This window comes from Cyprinus carpio, chromosome A17 (assembly GCF_018340385.1).
Source record: "Cyprinus carpio isolate SPL01 chromosome A17, ASM1834038v1, whole genome shotgun sequence".
In the NCBI taxonomy this organism is placed as follows: Eukaryota; Metazoa; Chordata; class Actinopteri; order Cypriniformes; family Cyprinidae; genus Cyprinus; species Cyprinus carpio.
Window position 1 is genome coordinate 11070125 of NC_056588.1, and position 12452 is coordinate 11082576.

Sequence of the window (12452 nt, forward strand, 5' to 3'; positions counted from 1 at the left end):
TTCAAATGTGATAACAGTTTTTATCTGAGGTGTTGAAATAAGGTTTATTTAAGGAAGTGATGCATCAGCCTGGTGAGAATTTTCAATGTGCAATATTTTTGATTGTTTTGTTCTACACTTGCACATTTCACCTCATGAGCCATTATATTCACTTACACCAGTTTCTTTCTCAAACCTCATGGTGAGGATTGTTATGCATAAAAGTAACCATGTAAAATGTTCTGTTAATCATTATAAAATGTAACTATAATTATGTGATATTTTATTTATGCTGTTGTTCATCTATTCAGTTTCTTTCTTTATTATTAAGATTTTCTATAATCAATGTGAATTTAGCCATATATGTCTATAGTTATTATTCCATTATAATCCTATGGTTGTAGTATAGGAAGAAAGATGCCTACGTGACCAGAATGTCCAGACCCAGATGAGAAACATCTGGGGAGACCAAACTTTCTCCTTACCAGACCAAATAGGGGGCCCCTTCTCTCTGGGGATCGAATTGTAAGCCTAAGGAAATTATGGAATATTGGAACGCCCTGAATATGGTATATAAGGAGATACCACATAGCATTCTGGAGATCTTCTCGCAGAGAACATCTCGGCTTCGTTTCTCTCTGAAATAAAGTCTATCTTCTGGAAACAAAACCCCAAGACTGAGTGTGATCCCTCAGATCCATGGCAGCAGACACGACACTACACTATTCATTCAGGAATCCTGAAAAAATTATTAGCTTTTTCCACAAAAATATTAAGCAATGTGTTCAACATTTGGTATTAATAAGTAATGTTACAAGATCAGCAAATTAGAATTGATTTTTTGGGGATTATGTGACACTGAAGACTGGAGTAATGGCTGCTGAAAATTTAGCTTTGTCATCACAGGAATGAATAGCTTTTTGAAATATATTTAAATACAAAACATTTATTTTTAATTATAATAATATTTTACAACATAACTCTTTTTATTATACTTGTTGATCAAATAAATGCAACCTTGGTGAGGATAAGAGACTTCTATTAAAAACATTAAAAAAAATCTAATACCAAACTTTTGAAGCATTTAAAATAAGACAATAATTTTGAATAATTATAAATAAACAGAACAGTAACACATTATGTTTTTAAAAGAGTAACTCAGTCAGCAGAATATAGCAGATCTGCTTAAGAGTCTTTCCACTTGAAATGTGAATGAGTGGAAGGCCATGTTGGTCAATATCAGCTGGGCTCCTGTGTGTCCTTGTGCACAGAGACTGGTCAGCAGTTTCTCTCTGATTGGCTGCTTTGAGTTTGAATTGACTTTTAAGCTTTAGTTCAGGATGCAGTGTGTGATGTCTTTTCTGTGCAGAGGAACCTTGGAATTGCTCTTGCGTGAAATTTCTTTCTCTCTCCTCTTGATTTCAATTTCAATTCGGTTTCTCACTCTCACTCTCTGATGGTTCACCTGAATTGTAAGTGCAGGTTCCACAGCTTGATTAGCATTCTGAGGATGTAGTCTTGAGGATGCAGAGTTTGGACAGGGAACTTGAGCGCTAGAGTCTTGAGCAAATGCTGAACTCATTTGAGTGCACGTGAGATTCTGTTTCACTGCTTTTAAGAGTGACATGGTTTTATTGCACTATTATTAGCCTACACTGATGACGTAATTATTATTATATATATATTACATAATTATTATTATAGGGATCGTAACTTTGTAATGTCTATAAATTAAAAACACATTGGGCCTTTTGACCTTACAATCAGGACCATATTTTTTTTTTTACATTTAATCGTACTAAATGAACATGTTATTGAAGCTAAAGCTGTACTTTTTTTCATGGATGCATGGACTTTTTTGGTCTTCAAATTATCAACTACCATTCACTGCATGGAAGAGCCAGGCAATTTTATAACTAAAAAGAAAATAGTCATATACTGTACACTTAGGATGGCTTGAGGGTGAGTAAATCATGGGGTAATTTTCATTTCTGGGTGAACAATACCTTTAAGTTATAATAACCATTCCAATTCTATGAGAATAGGGAAGTACACACCACAACAATAACGATAACACAGAGGAATATTGTTGAAATCACTTTCAGAACATTTTTTTTTCCAGCTGATGAATGATAAAACCATTGACAGCCAGTCAAAATCCACCCAAGCTTGAGTATTCAAAGTGACTAAAATTGATAAAATTGTGATAAAATTGCTGCATGCCCTTATAATAAACAAAACATGATCTTCCATTGAAACACTAAAACCTGGTCCTTCACACCAAAAATTATAACTACGTAGCTCACTATCCTATCATATCTTATCATTCATCAACAGGAAAAAATATGTTCTGAAAGTGATCCCAACAATATTGTTTGTCTGCGTCATTATTTTTTATAGCTTTGATATGGACTTCCCCATTCTCACAGAATTAAAATGTCTATTAAAACTTTAGCTTTAGAATTATTATTCTTAATGTGAAAGGGCCTTGCAGAGAATCAACTGCAGAGAATCTGAGTGAACACTAGTTTCTTAAATGCAGTGTGAAGGCATGAAGAAATTCTAAATAACAGCAAATTTAGCCCTCCTCACTCCTGACTTCAGCTTGCATAAGTAATGTGTTGTATCTCCTGTAGCCCAATGCTAATACGAATTGTTTAGACTGAATTGTTTCAGATCCCTCATTTAGCTTATTTCATAAATGTTAATCTGTTTTCTGTAAGCTTGCGCCAATGAGCTAAATACAATTCATGGAAGATGGAAGAAATTTATTTTGGGATTGAGGGATTTTGAGACATTCATCCTTTTCCTTTCATTCACATTGTGCAAACTTAAATTCACTCTCTTTTTTATCACACTCTGTCTCTCTCACACTAAACCCAATAGCCCTCTGTCTACTTTTTTATTTCTGCCAACACAAGTGATAATTTTCCAGCTGATTGGTTAATAACTTGTTCTTTTGTGCACAGTGTAGAGCCTCTGTGCACCTGAATCCTCCAGTGTGAATCATCAGATGCTCAGCATGACCAAAGAATAAGGTTCTATTGCACCTTTTTTTATATTCTATTCTATTCTATTCTATTCTATTCTTCATGTGTTAAATGATAATATTCTATTCTATTCTATTCTATTCTATTTTTTATTTTTTTATTTTTTATACTTTATTCTTTTTTATTTTTTTATTTTTGCTATGTCTGTTTTCTATTCTATTCTATTCTATTCTGTTCTGTTCTGTTCTGTTTTGTTCTGTTCTTCATGTGTTATATAATAATGTCCTGTCCTATCCTATCCTATCCTATCCTATCCTATTCTATCCTATCCTATCCTATCCTAATGTGTTAAATGATAATAAATAATAATTTCATGTTAATGTTCTCTAGTTGTCTACATGCTTTTTTGGTTTTGTTAAAATTGTGAGAATGATTTGTGATGGTTTTGGAGATATCAGTTAGACTGGGTGGGAAATTATAATCAGTTCATCAGTAATTGTTTCCACTTTATAAGTTGTATTGTGAAAATGCTGCATTGATACCTTCTCTCCTGACACACACAGTGAAAAATCTAGTACCGATTCCACCCAGCCACTAGATGGCAGCGTCATTCTAATAAGCTTTAGGAGGGTAAATTTGTTCTGCTTGACTGCAGATGTGAAATGCAGTTATATGGAGATTGATTTATGGTTTTATATGTTCAGTTCAGCATAACTGTAAAATATGAGCAATGTAAAAGGCTTAGAGTGTGAAGGATACTTGCACATAAAATCTGATCTTCAGAACTTTTCAAAGTCATATACTGTGTTTCTGATTAGAGAGCAAAATTATATCAGCAAGCAAAGTCAAGTGTTATGTTTGCTCATTTTGATACTTACATAATTCATCTGCATATAATGATTATATAGCACACTGTTATTTGCAGTTTACTTGAGTATTATTCAATGGTGGCCTTGAAGAGATGCAAATACTACTGTATGTGAACTTCCATAAACACCTGGAAGTCAGAGAGAAATCTGGATTTATGAAGATATTATGGAACAGGCATGGTCGAGTTACATCTGATTCAACATGAATGAGAGATTTATCCCAATACTCTACTATAATAAACACGTTCCTCATCTCATGTACGTGCCGATGGTGTCGGATTTGAGCCTTTTGTGTGTAGAGACGCCTCTGTTTTTTCTCAGTGAACAAATTTGTTCTCTAATCTCCTGTTTTGGCTTCTTTCTCTGCTAACACCCATGTAAAGAGATTCTCAGTATAAAATTATTCACCCACGCAACCGTTCCTGCTTCGTACATACACACAGCAGGGAAACCTGGAGGCCACTTAGCGTTTTCTAAACCTGACAGCCCCTGCCTGTAATTAATGGCTGTTTAGACTGCATGTGCATTCAAGCATGCTTGTTCTCATTTTCATTTTATTTCTATGTTTCTCATCCTCCTCCATCTCTCTCCTTACTTGACAGGTGTTGCTGAGCGTAGTGCGACAACGCTGCTGTATCCTCCCAGACAGGAACACAGGTAAAACCACACACCTGTCATTCAAATGCAAAAGTACATTAAGGCCCAGAACCTGAGGCCTTTATAATTTTTAAAAATGTGTGTCGACAGAAACAGATGCTGATCTATGAGCCTATGTGTGTTAGACCGTCCTGTATGCATTGATTTACTGAGGTACTCGCTGTTCATCTGCTCCAAAGAGTCTGACTCGGCTAGTATTGGTCTTCTTATGTGGATCCAGCTTCACATATAGGGCTCAAAATAGAACAAAAAATGTCTTTTGGGCTTAAAAATCAACATTTGGAGCAAAACCTGGAACAAATATTGATTCTGAGTAAGGGTTTACTGTAGGGAAGGGACAGATTTGATGACTGAGTGTGTTTGGATTGTATCTGAGCTTTTTGCACTTACAGTTTCATAAATTTAATGGTAACCATTTACACTTATTTTAGATAATTAGGCCCAGCATTTGTGAATGTACTTGGCAGCACAACAGATGAACTGGTGGACTTTAAAAGCAAAAAATGGAACACATTTGTTTTGCTGTGTACTGCTACAATCTGTTTATCTTGGCGTTTTTAGTGAAGCTAAAAAAAGTGATCAATTTACATAATTTTTTGATGGACAGCAAGTTAACATTATCCCTTTCTTTAAATTTTTATGCTCTCGTGCTCTTTTGTATGGAAGCCTGTTTCCACCATGGCATAATAATAATAATAATAATAATAATAATAATAATAATATATATATATATATATATTATCTATATATATATATATATATATATATATATATATATATATATATATATATATATATATATATATATATATATATAATATATATATATATTATCTCTCAATTCTGACTTTTTTTTTTTAATCTGGTAATCTTGGGTTTATATCCTGAAATTCTGAGTTTATGTCTTGCAATTCTAAGTATATAAAATATTATGGTAACACTTATGGTAACTACAATAAGGTCCATTAGTTAACGTTTATTAATGCATTAACTAACTCTAACTAGCAAATAACTATACATTTGTTTCAATATATATGAATGTTTGTAAACGTTAATTAACAAAAGTACGACTGTTCTTTTTAATGTAGTTAACTAATGACTTAAAATGAAAATAAATAAATAAACATAGTCTATATAATAACTATAGTCTGAGGATCACAATTTCCTACTATGACGAACTAGCAACCCGACAGGAGATGCATGAATGCAGCCTCAAGAGAATCCACATTGCGAATGATCACATAGCCGTCTCTGTTCTCGTAAAGATTAAGTATCCGGATAAATATGAAATATTATTTTGCTCATTACACATTCCTGTACTGTGTGTGAAGATGACTATGACAGCAAGGGCATTTGTCAAAACAAAGCTTGATAAACAAGTGTGCATAATTTTTCATTAATATGCCAAGTGATTTTCTCTTTCACAACCGGTACAATGGCAGAATGAGTTTACAGACTGACCCAGACCCAGAGGTGCATGTTTTAATGAGATAATTGCAGAAGAGGATGCCAGGTGCTGTATGGATTTAAAAAAATGTTTCATGAGAGTAGAATTTCAGTTTTAAATTATAGAAATGCAGAAATTACTGATTCTTCTGCATTCAGTGGGCATTTGTATTGAACCGTGTTGCCAAGTTTGGAAGTTGGTAGTTTTGTATTCCCAGTGGGTGTAGAGTCTAAATGAATTGGTAGTATTTGCACCAGTGCTGTGACCATGGTTTCATCCTGTTTCTATGGAGACAATGCAGATCATGTCAGTATAAGGTTCACTATCAATGCCTACCATCATTTTATATCCATCTGAAAGCCATTTCACCTAACGCATCTTAGGCATTCACAGGCATCGGCTGATTTACATTTTAAATTTCAGGTTTGGCCTTTGCTTCGGAGCTGAGCTGAAACTCTAGATATTGGAGGTGGCCACCACAGAACTTCCCCTCATTATGCAAATAGGTGTCACTGATTTTCCTCTCTTTCAGCTTTGTATAAACCTGTTGTAAGGCAGAAAGCAGCATCTATGTGTACCAACACACTGGCTGCTCTCCGTCTCTGCAATATGAAGGGAGAGGCAGAAGTTTGGCTATATGTAGCAGCTTTTGATGACGAGCAAGAAGATACACTTGCTTCTGGCAATGAGCTAACAATTCAGAAAAAAACATGAATTCAAGACTCAGTGAGTAAGATTCAGTTATAAATGTGCTGTAAAGCCTTTGAGAGTGAAGAAAAAATGGAGCACGAAAAGGTTTTTTCCTCTGTGCGTGACAGACAGCTAACAACAGCCACCCACACGGCTCTTCTGGTTCAGCTACAGCGGCGGATGGCTGTGATAGTCAGCTACAATATCATGTCTTGAGGAGTGAAACGTAAACACCTTACATCAGTAGGCTTATGATGGACTTCTGAATTGAAGAGACAAAGCCCCCTTTTTTTCAGTGTAAATTCATATTTCAGTTCCATTGATGTTTACATAGTTTTTGTGTTAAAACCTTGTGGAACACCATTTTCTTCACACTTTTAATAAGAGACTTATTTCTGATGTTTGACCCTGTAGTCTCATTTGTTATTGAAATATGCTGTACGCCTGAGGCTCCTTTTGCCCTCAGACTAGTAAATGATTCAAGGTGCATCCGTGTATGTGTGTGTGCCATACTCTGCTCTTAATAACCATGTTAATATTTTAGCATTGTGTTTCCATATTTTGCTTTCCACTGGTTTGACTTTAGGTGGTTTGAAAGAAGCCAAGCAAAAATTATTTTTGTATATTTAGCGACAGAAACTCTTTCAAAAACAATTTTACATTTGTTCTTGTGAATGAGTTTCTTATAAATGCTAATATTTTGATAGTCTGCAGAACGCAAACTTTTTTAGAATTGCCGATGTTCCACAAAACTTTTCATGACATGTGGCCCTGCTTTGCATTCTTAGAAGAGCGTTTGTATCGATTTTTCAGTCCCTGTAGGAATTCTGTGCTCTCTCTGTCTCGCTCTCATTTTCTGTCTGATATAAGATTGCAGTCGACAGAGAAAACCCTCCTCTTGCTTCCTCTCCCCTTTATGTCGTGGCTATTCAGATTTAAGGAGATCAGTGTGCAGTGTTAGTGTTTCATCAGTATGTAGTGGGAGTCCTGTAGGCTAATGAAAAATCTGTCCTGTAATGGCCAAGGTCATTTTTTCCCCAGAAAAGGCGCACTTGAAATGCATCCAACGTAGGGCTGAATGATACAAATAAATATGTTTATGATGATTTTGCAAGCTTTAAAAATGAAGCAACATTGTGAATACTGTGGTAAATTCAGAAAACCATTAGACAAATTTCAATAACTTTTTAATATTTTGTAAAAATATGGTTTAATAAAAATAAAAAATCATATATTTTTGCAAAAATCTGCTTTTTCAAAGCAAATTACTGAATTTTTGAGTATATATAATTTCAGATACCTGCTTTTTCATCAACAGTGTTTGGGTTAGTTTTTGCATATTATGGTAACATATCTTTAGGGGGAAGTCGTGGCCTAATGGTTAGAGAGTTTGACTCCTAACCCTAAGGTTGTGGGTTTGGGCCGTCAATATCATGACTGAGGTGCCCTTGAGCAAGGCACCGAACCCACAACTGCTCTCCGGGTGCTGCAGCATAAATGGCTGCCCACTGCTCCGGGTCTGTGTTCACGTTGTGTGTGTGTGTGTGTGTTCACTTTGGATGGGTTAAATGCAGAGCACGAATTCTGAGTATTGGTCACAATACTTGGCTGTATGTCACTTCCCTTTAGTTAATTCTTGTGTTTCAACCATTTTCATTTTCTCCAAATTTTGAACACAATTCAAATGATTTAAAACAATAACTAAAGTATCGTTTCTGTAGATTTAGACATTTACGTGTTCATTCACAGCTAAAGACATACTGGTACAATTAATCAAATTTAGGTTCAAATATTCCATCTAAATTGAAAAGCGTAAAATGCTATTCTACATCTAACATTAATTTGTTTGTATTCTGTTTGTGTCTTAGCTGTCTAAATTTGAGCAGTACCTAATTTACTGATTTACAGGGTCAATTTTAAAGAAATAAATAAATAATATGTGATATTTTTGTTTTGTCAGTTGTTAGTAGTACAATGGCATATAGATGGCCTCACAAATTAATTCAGTGTAGTGTGCTGTGTATGAAATGCTCAGCCAACTTACAGAAGCCGGTCTGAGTACTTTCCGAGAAAGAGTAAATAAAATGAGACGTTACGGGTAAGAAGAAGTGGATTGCCTGTGGAGTGGTTGATTCCTCTGATTTGATGGGTGGTTGAGAACATTATATTGAGGTGAAGAGGTGAAGACAGAATGGTGTGCATGAAGTGACACTCGCTATGTGCAGTGAGTGGCCAGTGCTCGGGAAATGAAAGCCAGTGACACTGGGTGTATGTGGTTGATTGTGCATGTAACCTCTTTCTGCACCCTGATCTTCCTTTTTTATTTCATCACACACTTTTTCTCTTTGTGATTGCCTAGTATATAACTTGCCAATTCCTGTCTTCTGTCTTGAAAATTGAAATTTCATCATTTCCTGACCCTCATATTATTCCTTCCAAACTCGAATGACTTTTTAATCCTGTGAAGCACAAAAGAAGATATTTAGAAGGTTGTCTAAGCTGCTTTTTCCATTGTGAAACTTGTCAGCAACTTTCCCTGATTATTTTCATTGCAACTTTCCCCATTCATTTCTTTTGTGATTAGAAAACAAAAGAGTCAGATTTGTTGATTTACAGAGAAACTACTGCTTGAAAATGTGAAGTTTGCTGTCCATTAGTCATCTTCTTCTCTATTGACATAAATCAAATCTATGTATAATACACATATGCCGAGAGGGAATGTGGGTGGCACTACTCACCTACACAGAGAGGATAGGGTGGTTAAGAAACATGAGGTGAGAGGAGGATGACATCACTGTGATGCACAGGAAATTAGATAGTGGAGAGCCTGACATGGTTCGGTTGTGTGTTTGACCTGTCTTGAGTCAGTGCTCTGACCTGATCTGACGATGAACGGCATGATGAGAGAGCTCAGGAACCCATCACACAGCTCATCAGCAATGCTGACCCCCGAGAGCTGCTCACAGACTGGAAGGGAGCTACCGTTATTGTGCATGTTTACTAATCCATCATAAATGATCACAAATTATTTGTTGGTTGGACATTGAGGAGTTAGAAGTGAGAAGTTAGATAGATGAATCACGATCTGTTCATAGCCCTTAAAGGCCCTTAAAGGCCGATTTGGGTCAGTAATGGAACTGTTGAAATGTTGATTTGTGTTTTTGAAAAAAGTCTCTTATGCTCGCCAAGGCTGCATTTTTTAAATAAAAAATGCACTAAACAGTAATATTATGAAGTATTATTACTAGAAACAACTGTTCGACAAAAATTCTTATTAGTGATAAAAATATTTGTGCTGCTTAATATTTTTGTGGAAACCATGATACGGATTCTCTGGATTTTTTGATGTACAGTATAGTCAGATAGTTTAAAAAAAAAAGATTGAAATAAGGGAAATCTTTTGTAATGTTATAAATGTCTTTACTATCATTTTTGATAAATTGAATGTGTCCTTTCTGAATAAGAGTATTCATTAAATAAATAAATAAATAAATAAATCATACTGACCCCAAACTTTTGGTTGGTAGTGTACATGTCGAAATTCATTGAATGATTAATGATGACCTTGAATTTGTAGTCATCATTGAGTTACTTTGCAGCTATAATTGCTTAAAAGTGTAACTTTTATTGTAACTTGTTGCAACGTTTAATAATTTATTGTATTTTATATGACTAATATAGGGAAAATAGTATTAACTATGTTTAATATTATTTATTTATTGTTGCAAAGTAGATATAAAAATAGTTTTTGTGTGTGTTGTGGCCAGTTAAAATAGAGAAAGTGAAAATAACTCCTAATCTGAATGTAACTGCAGAAAAAACTGCATATTGTTGAACCTTGCACAGTGAGGAGTTTAGTAATCTAAAGTAGTAACTTTGATTATTATAAAAACAATTCAAAAAAAATCTTGCTGTAATTTATTTTTTGTTGAAAAATCTTTTTGAAAGTGTGTCCTCCCATATCTTCTCTGCTCCCTCCTTCCCTTGTTCCCTTGAGCCTGTAGAGCAGACAGTCATGGAGACAGATGGCTGTTATTAGAGGGTGTAAGGCCCGGAGAGCGCTGGATTCCACTTCAGTCACTGTCGGTCACAGACTCCAAACTCATTAGAAAATACAAAAAAAGTGTGATTTTGCTCACACCTGCTTCAGCTGCGGCCATAATTTCAAGCAGATGCGCACACGTTTGTGGAGAATTTCACACAGAGACACACTTACCTATGCACAAAAACAAACACAGGTGTGCACATATAGTTGCTTTTATTCGTACTATACAAAGAACATTGATTATGAACTATTTGATTATGATTTGGCTTCTTTGTTTTTGAATTAAGATATTTTAGTCTTTGTAAAGAACTAGTGCTGTTAGTCTGCTGGTAAAAAAAAGTATATAATAATCAAAATATATATTTTGATTTAAGACTACAAATGCATTTACTTGTTTGTTTGTCTTTTGTGTGTACATAGTGCAATAATGTGCATTGATGAAATGTTTACATTGATAAGGTAAATAGGGTCAGACCTGCACATTTGATTAAGATTATGACTGCAGTTAATTGGCCAGATGTTGCAGCTTTTGCCCAGTATACACTGCCAGTGGGTGATGTGACAAAACTACAGCGCTACCATAATAATTAACAAGGCATATAGATAGTGTGTAAATAAAAGAGTGTAGATGGCTTCATTTATTTTAGCGTAGAATCCAGAACTCCCTGCTCAGTCAGTGAGTTCATGCTGAACTGAGGGCTCAAACATGGACTTTCAGGCTCCAGTGTTTATAGATAAGATGGGAATGTTGCTCACATAATTTATTCAAAAGTTGAATAACTGTATTTTTTCATGCTGCTGAAAAGAACAATGTGAGGTTGACTGTTAGATCGCTGTCTTGATTGACTGATAAATTAAACCGTAAAAATTCAGAAATTAGTTCTCAGCATAAAGGTATAGTTCACCCAAAAATAAAAATTCTGTCATCGTTTACTCAACTTTACTCAACTGTTGTTCCAAACCTGTAGGAGTTTCTTTCTTCTGCTGAACACAAAAGAAGATATTTTGAAGAATGTTGGTAACCAAACAGGTTGTTGTAGACATTTACTTTTTTATTTATTCTGTTGTTTTGTTGAGAAGATTTTTAAGAGAATATATATATATATATTAAACAGAAGAAAGGAAGCGAAAGAATTAGTAAATGATGACAGAATTGTCATTTTTGGGTGAACTATCCCTTTAAAATATTTGTCATTCATTTGTCTTACACAAAATAATTTTGTAGTAAGTTTTATATATTTTAATGAATAATTAGCATTACAATATTAAGGGCATATCAGGGGAAATAATCAACAATTAATTATTTTTTACATAACTGTGCTGCTTGAAGGTCAGTTTTGATGTTGACGAAGTATTAATTAATCAGTGAGGTAGTTTTAGTTTCCTACTCTGTTACATTAAGTATGTATTTAAACTGTTTGAAAATAAAGAGTAAAGGTTTAGATCTTGTTTGTATATGTGTTTAGGTTATTTCTAATGCTTGGACATTGGAGTATCATAAATTCAATAACCACAAATGAGCTGCTCCAAGGAATGAACTGATCAGTTTTGCTTATAGACTGCAGAATACTGACTGCTGCTGTCTCCTGTGAGAGACACTAATACCATTAGATGGTGCTATAGACTCGTTTTTATCTATTGCACACACAGCACATCCTCAAGAGGTATCTGTAATAGTCCATCACAGCTGTATAATTAAATCATTTTAAAGGTCTTCTTTTTTTAGTCTGGTTCTCATGGACTGAAAGTTTCCCCTCTCAGGATATAAGCCTCCT

At 34.7% G+C, this 12452-nt stretch overlaps 1 protein-coding gene across 4 annotated transcripts in view; it reads left to right on the forward strand.

Annotated features, from left to right (window-relative positions):
* The window catches only part of LOC109107962 (disks large-associated protein 2-like), a 128151-nt gene that overhangs the window by 6636 nt on the left and 109063 nt on the right, over window positions 1-12452 (forward strand). For all 4 annotated transcript variants that reach the window (XM_042774064.1, XM_042774058.1, XM_042774059.1 and 1 more), the window contains exon 2: window positions 4441-4495. In XM_042774064.1, the coding sequence (XP_042629998.1) occupies window positions 4441-4495 (55 nt within the window). The remainder of the gene's footprint in view (window positions 1-4440; window positions 4496-12452) is intronic.